Source organism: Epinephelus moara, chromosome 21 (genome assembly GCF_006386435.1).
Source record: "Epinephelus moara isolate mb chromosome 21, YSFRI_EMoa_1.0, whole genome shotgun sequence".
NCBI lineage: Eukaryota > Metazoa > Chordata > Actinopteri > Perciformes > Serranidae > Epinephelus > Epinephelus moara.
The window spans coordinates 7967714-7980485 of NC_065526.1; the positions used below are offsets into that span (position 1 = coordinate 7967714).

Genomic DNA, 12772 nt, shown 5'->3' on the forward strand with positions numbered 1-12772 from the left:
GCCCACTTGACATGCTGCTGTGTTGTGCTATGGCGCTGGAATTTGTCATTTACGTGACAACGCCTGAACGCAACATATGCTCGCTCCGCTGTGTGTACAGTTCCGTGCTGCGCTGCTGTGTGAGCAGCGTGTTTGACTGTGCGCAGTCTGTTGATGGTCATTGACACACTGTCTGTCCATAACAATAACTATGTCAGGTAAGGTCAGTGCCCCCCTGATATAATGTAGGGGAAACACTGAACCGAGCAAAAAGACTCATGATACCATTTATTTATTACATTTTATTGTAATTATATTGTAATCGCAATCGCAAATCGCGATATTGTCCACCATAATCGCAATCGCACATTTTTACCAAATCGTGCAGCACTACTTTACAGTGACTCAACATGTACTACACCAAATGTATCTCCCTCTAACTGATGAAAGTGACTGTCAGAGAATGACTCCTACAGATGTAAACTGTAACACCAGCACATCAGCATGCTAAACCATACTGGAGTTGGAGAACACTGTTCTCTATCTTCACATTATGGATTCATTTAATGAAGTTGTTGCAAAATGCTCCTCATCCAGGCTCGAAGCTCGGTGCAGTCGGTTCAGTGCAACAGTCCCTAAAGAATTTGCCTCTTGTAGTCTGAAGGTCACAGTCGTCAAGGTTACAGTTTCATTTCTTTACACTGTTAAAACTGATGGTTTCTTTGCCATTTCTCACTCTTTCACACTGCAGCACATCATCTTCATCTGACAATAACCAGTAGTACCACTCATGATACCCATCTTTCTTTTTAACCACGTTACTGGATATGTATTGGTGTCTCTCTCTGTATCTCTAAAACTCGTCAACTCTACTTAACGATCTGTTTGAATACTTAAATATTTAAGGCCAAAAATGTTGCTTCTTAGCTACATGAAACATTTCGTAAATTGGTCTGCTAATAATAGTTGTTCTAGGGCTGGGTGTAACTTTAAAACAATCACGATATCAGATCGAATTTCAGTACCCTTAAAGTGATACCAGTAGAATACTGCAATCGATACCCATCATGTGAATGGAGTAGCATGTAGTACAGCCATACTTTCATACATTTAAGTGGCATTTCGGCAGCATGCTGAACTGCCAACTGTCAATACACCGCACTCGACTTCGGCACATGCAAGACTGTTCAGGTTGTAGCTGCTGCTGCTAATGTGGGAGCTCTGCGCCGTAGACTGTTGATGTGAGACAGGTTTTACTGTTAGCATCACGTAGCTAACGTTACCTAACAGTTAGATTAACAGTAAGGGTTTAACAACAGAGTCGAGCTGTTTCAGTATTGATGTGAGTTTGTTGGGACTGTTTGATGGCTCAGTGGATGGATGGATGTTAGACACTACTGCTTGGATCGTGGTAATCGAGCAGATGTTCTACTGACCGTTTCGTTGGAGGAGAGCAGTTCCAGAGATGGCAGCAAAGGAATGTTTGCAGGGATTTGGTGCAGTCCAGGTCCTGGACTTTTAGATGTTATTTTAGTGTTTAACTTTTGACTGAGCTGCCGTCGTGTTCACATTCATAGTGCACAGCGCAAAGTGCCTCGTACTTCAGCGGCCTTTAAAATCCGACGTGGTTGTTGAAGATTGTGATTAAAGACGTCAAAGGGACAATGTTTCAAATACTTAACAATAAATTGTGCTAAATTTTGACTGTTTTCTGAGTCTTTTCCTTTTTCCGACTAGTCTTAATTAAAATTTTTCGTTAAGTTGACAGGGAAATTAGTCGCCAGGAACATCCATAGTCCGTGAGTGCAGGGATTATTAGATTGGAGAAGTTTCCATACAACTTGGTACTGGGTTATTTCAAGAACTAAACATAAACTAGCGAGTACCAGCTCTGAGTTTTATGCTGTCACACATTCAGGTGTGTAGAGGTTGTTTTTTTCATAATTTCACTCTCTTTGCCAAAAAATAAGAGGAGGCAAAAGATTTTTCTAAGAGATGTGTTGGACTGAGTTTAACAACTCTGGATACTTTGGCAACCTGGGCCCAGAAATGGGACCAGCTATTGGATGCAATACCTTGCAATATGAAACACTCAAACATTAAGACAATCAGCTTAGCTACTAGTATACTGGTTTTCTACAGTTTATATACAGTACACATCAGTTTCAGTGATAGATTTTGACTGTGTTTAGATGTTAGTTAGCTGTGTGTTGACAAACACTCTCTTGGTGGTGGCTGTGCTCCATTTGGCCATGTTGGTGTGCTGCATAATACGCCGTGCCAAATCTGGAGAAACGCTTGAATGAGTGCAGGCGGCAGGTATGATGTGGAATCTCTGCCAGCTGATGTTAAAACGGTGACAAGTAGTGTGGATGAGGCTGTGAGTTCTTGTTGAAGAGGGGTTTCACTAAGTATACTATAACAGTTCACAACTATGTTCGGCAACATAATGAACATGTCCAACCACTGTTAAACACAAATGTCTACTTCAATCCTTGGACAGCTTGAAAGTGCTGGCAAACACAACATGTTACCTTTTCAGTTTGAAATCAGCCTAAAACAACCACTGTTACTATTCTGTTTGAGGCACGTGGCTTTTTTTTCTGGCTGAACAACATTGCACAACTAATGTCACTCAGGTCAGCACAAGGGGCACATGTCATTTCATGTAAAATTGAGAGAAAGGTCGAGAGAGCGAAAGACATAAAGTGAGTGGGCAGGCGAGACAGAGCGAGCTTGCAGAGTGAACAGAAACTGAAACTTTATGTGGTATCTGAGAAGTGGAATTCTGTGTAATTCTTTAGTGTAGATGTAAAATAAAAGGAGCTGCAGTTACATAAATGAGTCTGTGAACACTAATATCCAGAGATCCACATTTGAGACTTTTTTTGTATAATAGGGTGAAATGTTGTGTGGATGTGCGCTCAGCGGACCGCTATTATACCCATTTACTCCTGTGTGAAAAGGGTTAATGCTCTCATTGGGTGATGTTACTTGCAGGGACAGGGAGGGAGAAATGCACGGAATAAAAGACATTGTTATGCGAGATGCCAAAATAAAAATAAAAGATACCCCTGTTTTGTCAGGCTTTTCCAATACCTCCATTAATTCCTTTCCAGGTTTAATTTTAGCCGTTCTCAGTTTAGTCCAACACTTTGAATCAATGAATTATTACATTCCTCGTCCTGGAGAAGTGAAGTAATGTGTATACGTACGTGCTGCTGATGGTCTGGTGGGGAGGGATGTTGCCGAGGCGCTGAGGAGAGGGTCTGATGAAGGGTCCAGGAAGCTGGTAGTTGGGTGCTTCCTCTCCACATGGCTTTGCCCTTCTTCCAGTAAGCCTGATTCGACCCCCTGCTGCCTGCTCTGCTTGCTTTTGTCCAGTAGGTCCTTTCCAAAGAATGCCTCCTGAACATGACAACACAAAGCACCGGTCAAGTCTCTGTGTTGACACAAGGACTGTCAGTTTACCTTTCTTGACAGCGTTCTTGGGAAACACATCACCATGTCACATGGATATTATCCAGTACACATTGAGGGCCCATGAGAACTGACCGACGTGAAACAGAGAAGCCCTGAAACTAACAGTCATGTTGCCGCTGACCTCACTTTTGTCAGCACCTACCACCCCCAAACCACTTATACCCACAAGTCATCTACTATCCTCAAAGACATGTAGCTGCAGCTCCCTGCAGCACCGAGACATTAAAAGCCCAACGTGTTGCTATTTCAATAATTAATGAAATGTGCTTCACTGTGTTGGACCTTCAGGTTGGACTGGGCATCCCCAGACTGTGGTGGGATAAAGAGTAGCACTGACAGCTGCCGGTGTCTTAATGCACATCACATATCTATGTTTTGGGCAACAAAAGGTGACACTGAGATACTGGCTAGAGACAAGGAGCCTTGAAGTCATCTCCAGTTAAGCTTTTGTGTGTCAATTCGCAGCCCAGACAGGAGCCATTTAAAGAGCATGATCAGAGACGGGTATCCTCTACAGTGAGTTCCTTTAGGCTGTTCCTCTTTCAAAAAAGCTCACAGAGGGGGCACCGTGCACCAAGGTTCTGTAAGTGGTTTCCAGGCAATGTACTTTGGATTCCCCAACCTTCCCAAGGGTGAGATAAAAGGCATTTTATGAAGATACGGCATGACAAGACCTGAATCTGTGCATATGAACAGGAGGCTAGCACAGCAATAAAACAAAAACAGATCACAAAAATCAACTGCTGGAATAACCTGTTTTAAGTATTATTTTTTCCTCATCAAAAATGTGTCTTATTGGTTGTGTCGATAGGCTGTGATCCCGGGGAATTGACAATGGTCAGAGAGACTGCCAACAGCCAATGCCTAGATGATATTTGGCTCGTCTTTCCGCTAATGTATAAAATCAATATTATAATAATTATTATTATTACATACACACAGACTCCCTGACCAGCTGACAGTGTAGTCCCTGATTCTGAATGGAACAGAGGAGAGAGAGAGAGCGATAGCTGCATGGCATTTGCAAAAAAACCCAGACAACACAATCTGATCATCTTTATTTCTTTCTTTTTTAAATTTTGACTTAATAACCACTGTTATGGCTATTATGTTGTTGACTTTAGCAGTCAGTTCTCAGTGGTTAAAATCGTTCATTACCTCTATTATTTTGCGTCTTATAATTATAATAATTGTTGTTGTTGTTATAATTATCATTATTATAGCGGGTATTGGCAATCTCACAGGGTGACAATGGGGCAATCAATAATGCCATACACAAAACATGATGCCTGTGCTGGCTGAATGAGCTGAATAATATTAATAAAAAGTTAATATTACAAAAGCTAGTTATTTGTAGATATTCCTTTACAAAGTTGAAAAAAAATTCCTCATTAAATCAGTTACTTTTTGAACACAGCGATCATAGAGTTCCTCCAGGACAGTGGTCATAAGCTGAAGCAAATAGCCCTTCCTGTTTATACACAATGTAAGTGTATAATTCAAACAGTAAGAGTGTGCTATCAAAGGTGACTGACCTGCAGGTAGGCGGGAAAAGCCTCCTCCAGTTTTGTCTTCTTCTTTCGGTAGCGTTTCTTTATTTTCTCTGGGACCTCTGGTCCAGGGGGCGTCTCATCCACAGGAGTGTCAGGCAGAGCCTCCGTCCATCCTGCTACAAAGAGAAAAATGAGAAAAACATAAATCAGCAGATCAGGGGACAATCTATTGTTTTACAAATGTGAGTGTATTATTATGTATATTGTATGTATTATTGGTGTACAGACCCTCCTCTTTTCCAAAGGGATTCTCTGACACAGAGCCAGTGGAATCCTTTCTGCAGAGGGATCGTTTGGCTTTGCCTGGACCTTGACCTGGACGGCTCCTCTGCCGGACCATGAACCCACCAATGCCTTCAAAGGAGAGGTTATTAATTCATTAGCAATTAATCAACACAAATGCCCACAAAAGAACAATGTTTCCACACAATCGTGGAGGTGATGTGAGGTGAGATATATTGAGCTTGATTGTATGGTTCTATTAAATGTCCAGCATGAAGGCTCAGAAACACTAGATAGAGCCCTGTGTACATCAGAGGCCCTGAGATGGCAGTGCTTTGCTACAGCTACAACGTCGAGCCTGTACTGCACCATTTTATGCTTCAGAGGAGCTGTCTCCTTCAATCAGGTGCCCTACCCGGCCGGTACGGTTTCCTCTTCCTCTTCTTGCCGCCGTCCGCCCCCTTGGAGTCATCTTCTGCTGGCTCTCGCTCCAGGCTCGAGTCAGACTTCGCCTCACAATCTAGGAGCTCCGCCTCTGCAAGAGGGAGAGAGCACTGATGATGAGTGACAGCCCTGCGGCAGAGAACACCCCAGCCAGGCCCCTCAACAGCGCCAGGGTCAATTCTATCTGAACCGCACTCAGTGGCAGGACATTAGCCTGATTGAAATTAAGTTCACCAGTTCCATTACTGAGGACCTTCAATTCCAGTGAGACCTTTTTCTTCTTCACACACTTTTATTTTTTGTAAATGCAACTCTGACTTGGAGAAAGAATTGTATTTGGGTAAATAAGGAATACACTAATGTTGTTTCTCCTAATTAGGGGTATCCCAGGCCGATAATCTGACTCATACTAGGGCTGATCATGGCTCTCTTTTTATTTAATCAGTATTGATTCTATGATGCAGGACCCATTTCTGATACTTTATTCATTCAAACACACTGCAGAGCTTAAAAACTAAAACAACAACCATTATATTCGTAAAGCACAGCAAAATAAGTATAAATAGCAGCTTCAGCTAATGATATTCAAACTGACAGAAAATGTCAGCAAGCCTACTCTAGTGAGCAAATTTGCATTTCACTCTTCAGCATTTTATCCATGCTCTGTAAAACTGTCTATCCATCCTGTCCAACACTTCCCACTGTAACACGTCCACACTTCTATCTCCATAGATATTAAACATAACAAAACAGGACAGTACACAAAATATTGCAGGGGGCCATTAAAATTAATTTATGATGCAGGCTACACTGTTAATGCCGAGCAAACTGTCAAACATATCACAATTGGCTCAGCCTCAGTAATTCTGAGTGTGAACTAGGCCTGCACAAGATATTCATTCAGCATCAACATCACAGTGTATTCGACCTAAAAAGTCACATCACAGGACGTGCGATATCAAGTAAGACTAATTAATTCCTGCTTTATTTATTGCTGCTTGATAAAGAAAGGAAAACTTGCATGGTTCGAATTTACCATGACTAATGTTACCGGCCAAACCTTCCCCTTTAAAGACAGGTTACGTGTGTATGTGATGATATTTGGCGGTGTTTGTTACAGTAAAGGAGGCTCTCATTCACGCGTGTGTGAGTAGGAAAGTACCGCAAGTGTCGCAGACACAGCGAAGCGCATGCCTCTCTGAAGCTACAGCAGTCCACAGAGAGTCTAGATTCACTCAGTTTCCAGTGCAAGTGTGAAAAGGGCCGTGATTTGAGGAAGAAATAAAGCACCTGTTTAATGCAACATTATCACAACATCTCCCTACCATTCTTTAGCCCAAAGTTGCCAGACTGTAAAAGCTAGTTACCGGCTACAAGGCAGGTTAAAGCGAACCGAGTTAACCTAAAGAAACCAAAGGTCTCCCAGTGCCGCAAAGCTAAAAAGTCAATGTTAACACCAGCGTAAATTTACAAGATAAGTCTGTTCGACAAATAACTAAACCAGGCACAACCTCAGAATGAGCAAGGAACAGGATGGGAGGAACATATGGGAGCCCCCTTATTTTAGCTTAAGCTACATGTATTAATAATATTATTATCACTGACTTGAGCCAGGACTGAAAGAAGAGTATAAAATTCTATGAACACAATGGAGTCATGGTGAGTCATTCAGTGTATTAAACTACCAAATTTCACCCTCTAAAATCCATTCAGAAGATGCTTCACGCTCAAAAAAAGGTTTCGGAATAAAAGGGTTTTTTTTCCAGCTTTTTAAAATTCTTTTTTTTTTAATTTTCTATGCAGATGCACTCCCACACAAAATCACCCAAATAATTCTAAAATATCAAATTCTTTCCAAACAGAGCTATTCAAGTCATCTGATGAATATTTCTGTATTTTTCTATCGCAATTTATATATCACAGAACAAGTAAACAGTGCAAAGTCCGTTTTTTCCAATATCATGCGGCCTAGTTTGAATTGTGCAGCTGTGTAATGGTGAAAAACATTAAAACTCAAACTGGGAGAAAACACACAACACACACACACACACACACACACACACACACACAACTGCACTGCAGGCCTCTAATAGGCAGTCTGAGATGAAAGAAGAAGCTTGTGCGAGAAGAGACAAGTACCTCTGTTGTCCTCCATGTCTTCATCACGAGAGAGCTCTGTGAGGTGGTCTACAGGAGCCTGAAGCACTGCCACACTGTTCTGATTAATGATCTTCAGCTTCAGCTTTGGCTTGGGTTTCCTGCGCCGTGACGCTGTCGCAGACAAGCTCTGGAGCTGGCAGAGCCCTGACTCTGTCAAACAAACACCATCCTGGGTGTAGGTCCTCGACAGATCTGGAAAAACAATTACGGCTAGAATGAGCACACACTATATGAATTTAAGTCAAATAACGTCTTGTCGAGAGAAACATTTTTTCATGTTGCTAGTTTATAATCCACTGATTTTGCAGCTCTGAGCTTACCCATGTCTTTAGCCTTTGTGACAATCTGCGTCATAACTACTGGCTCAATAGAGTCTCTGGCCTTGGTCACAACTGTAGCAGCACAGGACGCACAAAAGCCATTAAAAACAAACAGCAGAAACAGGAGGATTAAATGCCAATAGTTGAGTCTATTCACTGTACAGCTGATCATGCGCACACTCAAACCGCATTTAGAGGAATCGCTGCACTCTCACCTTTAGTGGTCTTGAAAGCTCGGCACATTGTGCAGTCGAAGCTGCTGTCGGCTGCTTTTTCTACATCTTCATCTGAATGGAGACCCTGGCAAGACGCATGGAACCATCTGTGGAAAGAGGACGTTTAGATAAGAGCCAATTATGTTAAAAAAATAAAAATGAATAGAGACCAGTTCTCCTGAGCTGACAGGTTTTGTAGAAACATTGCACACCTGTCACATTGGCGGCACTGCACAATTACGGTGCCTTCACTGTAGTCCACCAGGCAGATGGGGCACGTTGCAAGGCTGGCACAGGGGGCACACTGGGTGTAATTATTCTGCCACTCACACCTTAGGCCTGGGGTAGTGGCGCCACACTGGGTACAGGACACACACCTGCAGGAGACAGGAGGACAGAGGTCATTCTACCCAGGTTACTTCAAAGAGGATAATGCAGATTAACTGTGCTGCAAAACTCCTGCCGACTCCCTTCACTGCCCACAGCCTGCAAGTATGAAATTCTTTGCTGTTTGTGTGAACGTTTTAAAAGCAATCCTTAATTCACTCTTACACCTCTACATAAATATATTCAAGACATTCACTTTACCTGCCTTTCTATAGCTGAAAAAGTACAGATCTTTTTAAAAACTGATCTTCAAATTGAGTAAGAAGAGAGAAATATTTAATAACCAGAGGAGGTGGAATGTGGTAAATTGCCTGAGTTACTTACTGAGTACATATTGAACACTGTTGTTTGGTGTTCTTCTATTGTTTCCTAACACAAATTAAATTCTAATTTAAAGGTATACTATGCAGCATTTTCTTACAAAACAATGCGCACTGCCCATGTTTCCTTATTTTCCTATGCATGCTATATATTTTACTATCCATGTTTTACTATTTCTACATTCCTGGGTGTGTAGTCCCCAGCCAATAATGTGTGCAGGTGAGGTTGGGACTTTATAAACGGTAGCGACCAGGTGCCAGACCATAGGCACATAGGCAGTATGCATTAAAGGGGAAGCTATGAAAATCACGCACAAAGCGCCAAAAAAAAAAGCAAATAAAGCAAGGCGACATGCCAAAGGGACAAAGCTTGTTCCAAAGCAAGAGTGAATCTGGGGTTGGCTTTCACTTTTGCTGGCAAGCACTGACAGAGAGGACGGAGATGAAGAGCTACGCAGAGTTGGCCTGTTTTCTGTTGGACAGGCAGGTGCCAGCGGTTAGCTTAGTTAGCTTGTTTGAGTATCGGAATTGATTACAACAAAGGTAAAGTTCCTACAACAGCAATATGCAATGTAACGTCACATACAAGCAGTAAAGGGAAGAGGGGCCTGTGTCATATACATTTAAATAATGCCTGTGTGGAGCAAATTTGGCAGCGATGATCATAAATGCACTCACCATTTGCACTTCCAGCTGTCCTTGGGCACATTCTGCAGAGGAGGGTCCAGACAGTAGGTGTGATAGCTGATGTCACAGTCGTCACACAGCAGCAAGCGGCCAGGATCTGTGGCCTGGCCACAGGCCTCGCACACTGTACACTCCAAACAACGCCAGCCTTTACTCAGCACCACCTTTGTGATCTGTGGAAGTACCAATGAGACATTTATATATAGGCCTGTGTATGATAGGATGGTATTTCTACTATGTGCTCGGGTATCGTGTGTTCGTGGTGAACAAGCTCAATAACAGATGTACCTTTATGCCGACACAGAATGGATGGTAGCACTGGCCACACTGAGCACAGGCCAAAAGCCGGCCCTCTGCACCGAGGCCAAAACTCCCACACACCACACACATGTCCTGAGAGGGAATAAGACATCATTAGTTACCCCATTTCACTCAGGCAGTTCAGCTCAGACACTGACATTCTACAGCCAGAGGCCCATTTTTGTTATTCCTACTTTTTCTGTTAATATGTGTGTGTCGAAAAAAACAAAACAAAGACACTGCACCACTGCTTTTAACTCAGGTTGCTTACTGCCACCCAATCACACAGGTATCAATACGTTCTGCATATTCATTCCACGTCACTGGCGCTGTAAGTATCAGTCATTAACTAAATAAATACCGAAGGAATCAAAATTCTTTCTGCACCCTAAACCTGCACGGTCAAAACCAACAGTGCACTTGTCCTCCCTTCTTAAATATAGCTGTGCAAAACACATATTGAAATGCAACGTAAAAAGAAAACACGGCACTTTTGGAAACTCTGGCCTTTAAAGACCTTTTTTTGACCAGGATGATTGAGTGAGCCCTTTTCAGCGTGCATTCACTGCTGAGAGCAAGACAGAACGGTCTTTTAGAGGATGAGTTAGTGACTGTTGATATTTGAGCACAACACCCAAACAAATATGTTGTGTGCCTGGTTTACTGTCCCTCCCGCTCCTGCTGCCTTTATACATCCATGGCCTTTCCCCCATCCTGTGCAGAGTTCAATATGATGATTGGCTGGAATAGTGTTGCGTGGCTTGGTCGGAGCCACTTTGTATGTTTGACAAATTTGACAAAAAGGTGCCTCCAGAATGAGCGCTCCTCACTCTCACGCTGCTCTCCAGTACTGGCGGTTGCAGACCAAGACTCAGGGTAAGTCTAAGTGAGACGAAGGTAGTTGCACGGAGGAAGAAAGTCTTTGCCTGGTCAAAGTCTGAGGTAACATCATCTTTTGTCTTTTGCTTAGAAGTAGTGAATTTACAGCTCACAGCATCTTAATAAAATACAGTCTCTGGCTTTTGTTTAATCTGGTGTCGGCAAATAATGTTGCACATTTCCAATCTAGCATAGTTAGCACACATTAGCTCTGAGGGCTAACTTGGCTTGTTAACTATATTACGTGAACACAGCTGTCATCCTGAACATCCCGCTGAACCCAGTTCAAACTCCATATGGAAAACAAGGAACGCATAGTCACATATTCAAACTGAAGAGCCAAATCCGATTCGACTGACATAATTCTCAGGCAGGTAAATCCCTAGAATAATTTCTCAAACAAGGCAGGATTTTACTACTATTCCACACTGCTAACTTCATAAGACAGCAGCTATCACTCAGTTATTGTTTACAGAATTAAATTCAGTGCAAAAACTCTAAAAGGCAGAAAGTAAGAAACAATAAAATTCCAATATGATCCCGTGTTACATAATCGACTGCACTTCCTGCAGGCAGTTGGCAGTATCTCCACAGGAATTAATGATCTCCAGTGGGAGAGGTCTTTAAGCACAGATTTAATTTCAGGCCATCTAAATGAATGGAGAAATTCACGGATGAGGATTCAAAATGAAATACATCAGCAACGCGCTAAAGTATTAAATGAACAATAACCTGTTTCAGCGTGAAACTGTCATTGCTGGAGAATATAACCACTGTGTTATGCATGGCATTCTCCTCCTCCTCCTTGACTGGGTATGGTGTTTCTATTGTGGTGATCTGCACATCAGGGAAGAAAGCACAAGACATAAACAAACCATGTGATGACATAAGCATTATTATCATTTGTTATCAATCAAGATCCACAATCACAAGAGTTACAGTGACTCACTTTAGGATACACATACTATAGAAGAGTAATTACAGTCAGCCAGTGCTCTATTATTCACCACTGCTGAGTCATCATTCAGAGGTTTTGAGGAAATGAACCTCAGGAAATGTGCAGTCTTTACCATAAAAATGAAACTAGCAAACAGTTTACTTTGTCATTAACATTAATGCTGCTTACAATACATCATCCATGTCTTCAGCTGGAGGGAAAACAAACACTGCTTAGCATAGAGTGTAATATTTGCCAAAGATGTCGAGATCTCACCCAGTTGACGGCACATACCCCAGGGTTTATGCTGGGACTCGCTCCATTCTTGCCTCTGGCCCTCCCACGTCCAGCTCTACCTGACAGACCAGCCCCTCTGGGCCTCCTCCTCCCAGGGAAGCCTGAGCCCCGACCCTGTGGACGACAGACAAAAATCAGACAATGTGCAGTGCGGCAGCGAAGGAATGGACACAGACACACTGTAGGGGAACACAGGGACAATGACCACTCCCCGACGTACAATCTGATATGGGCAGATGCAAGCTCCACTTGTTGCCAACAGTTTCTCTGCCGCCAACACTGAATCATTCGCGTCATAGTTTACTAAGCGGACAGACAGAGATTTAAAGGCACGGTTTACTACAGAAATCAAAACTACATATTTTTCCTCTGACCTGTAGAGCTACTTACGAATCTAGATTGGTGTGAGATGCAGAGTATTAGAGATATTGGCCATAGCGATGTCTGCCTTCTATCCAATATAATGGAACTAGATGGCACTCGGCTTGTAGTGCTATATATATATAAAAAAAAAAAAGCAATTGAAAACCTTAACAGCAAAGTCTCTTTCCAGAAATCATGACCCAGTTACTCGATGTAATCCACAGGC

At 42.5% G+C, this 12772-nt stretch overlaps 1 protein-coding gene across 16 annotated transcripts in view; it reads right to left on the minus strand.

Moving 5' to 3' along the window:
* The window catches only part of kmt2cb (lysine (K)-specific methyltransferase 2Cb), an 86725-nt gene that overhangs the window by 27501 nt on the left and 46452 nt on the right, over positions 1-12772 (minus strand). For 8 of the 16 annotated variants that reach the window (XM_050032977.1, XM_050032985.1, XM_050032987.1 and 5 more), the window contains 12 exons: positions 12163-12297; positions 11682-11786; positions 10059-10163; positions 9762-9943; positions 8589-8753; positions 8377-8483; positions 8162-8233; positions 7821-8033; positions 5653-5772; positions 5244-5369; positions 4998-5131; positions 3195-3387 (listed from right to left, as the gene is read on the minus strand). In XM_050032977.1, the coding sequence (XP_049888934.1) occupies positions 3195-3387; positions 4998-5131; positions 5244-5369; positions 5653-5772; positions 7821-8033; positions 8162-8233; positions 8377-8483; positions 8589-8753; positions 9762-9943; positions 10059-10163; positions 11682-11786; positions 12163-12297 (1657 nt within the window). The remainder of the gene's footprint in view (positions 1-3194; positions 3388-4997; positions 5132-5243; positions 5370-5652; positions 5773-7820; positions 8034-8161; positions 8234-8376; positions 8484-8588; positions 8754-9761; positions 9944-10058; positions 10164-11681; positions 11787-12162; positions 12298-12772) is intronic. The other 8 variants (XM_050032979.1, XM_050032988.1, XM_050032976.1 and 5 more) reach the window with 3 other exon arrangements.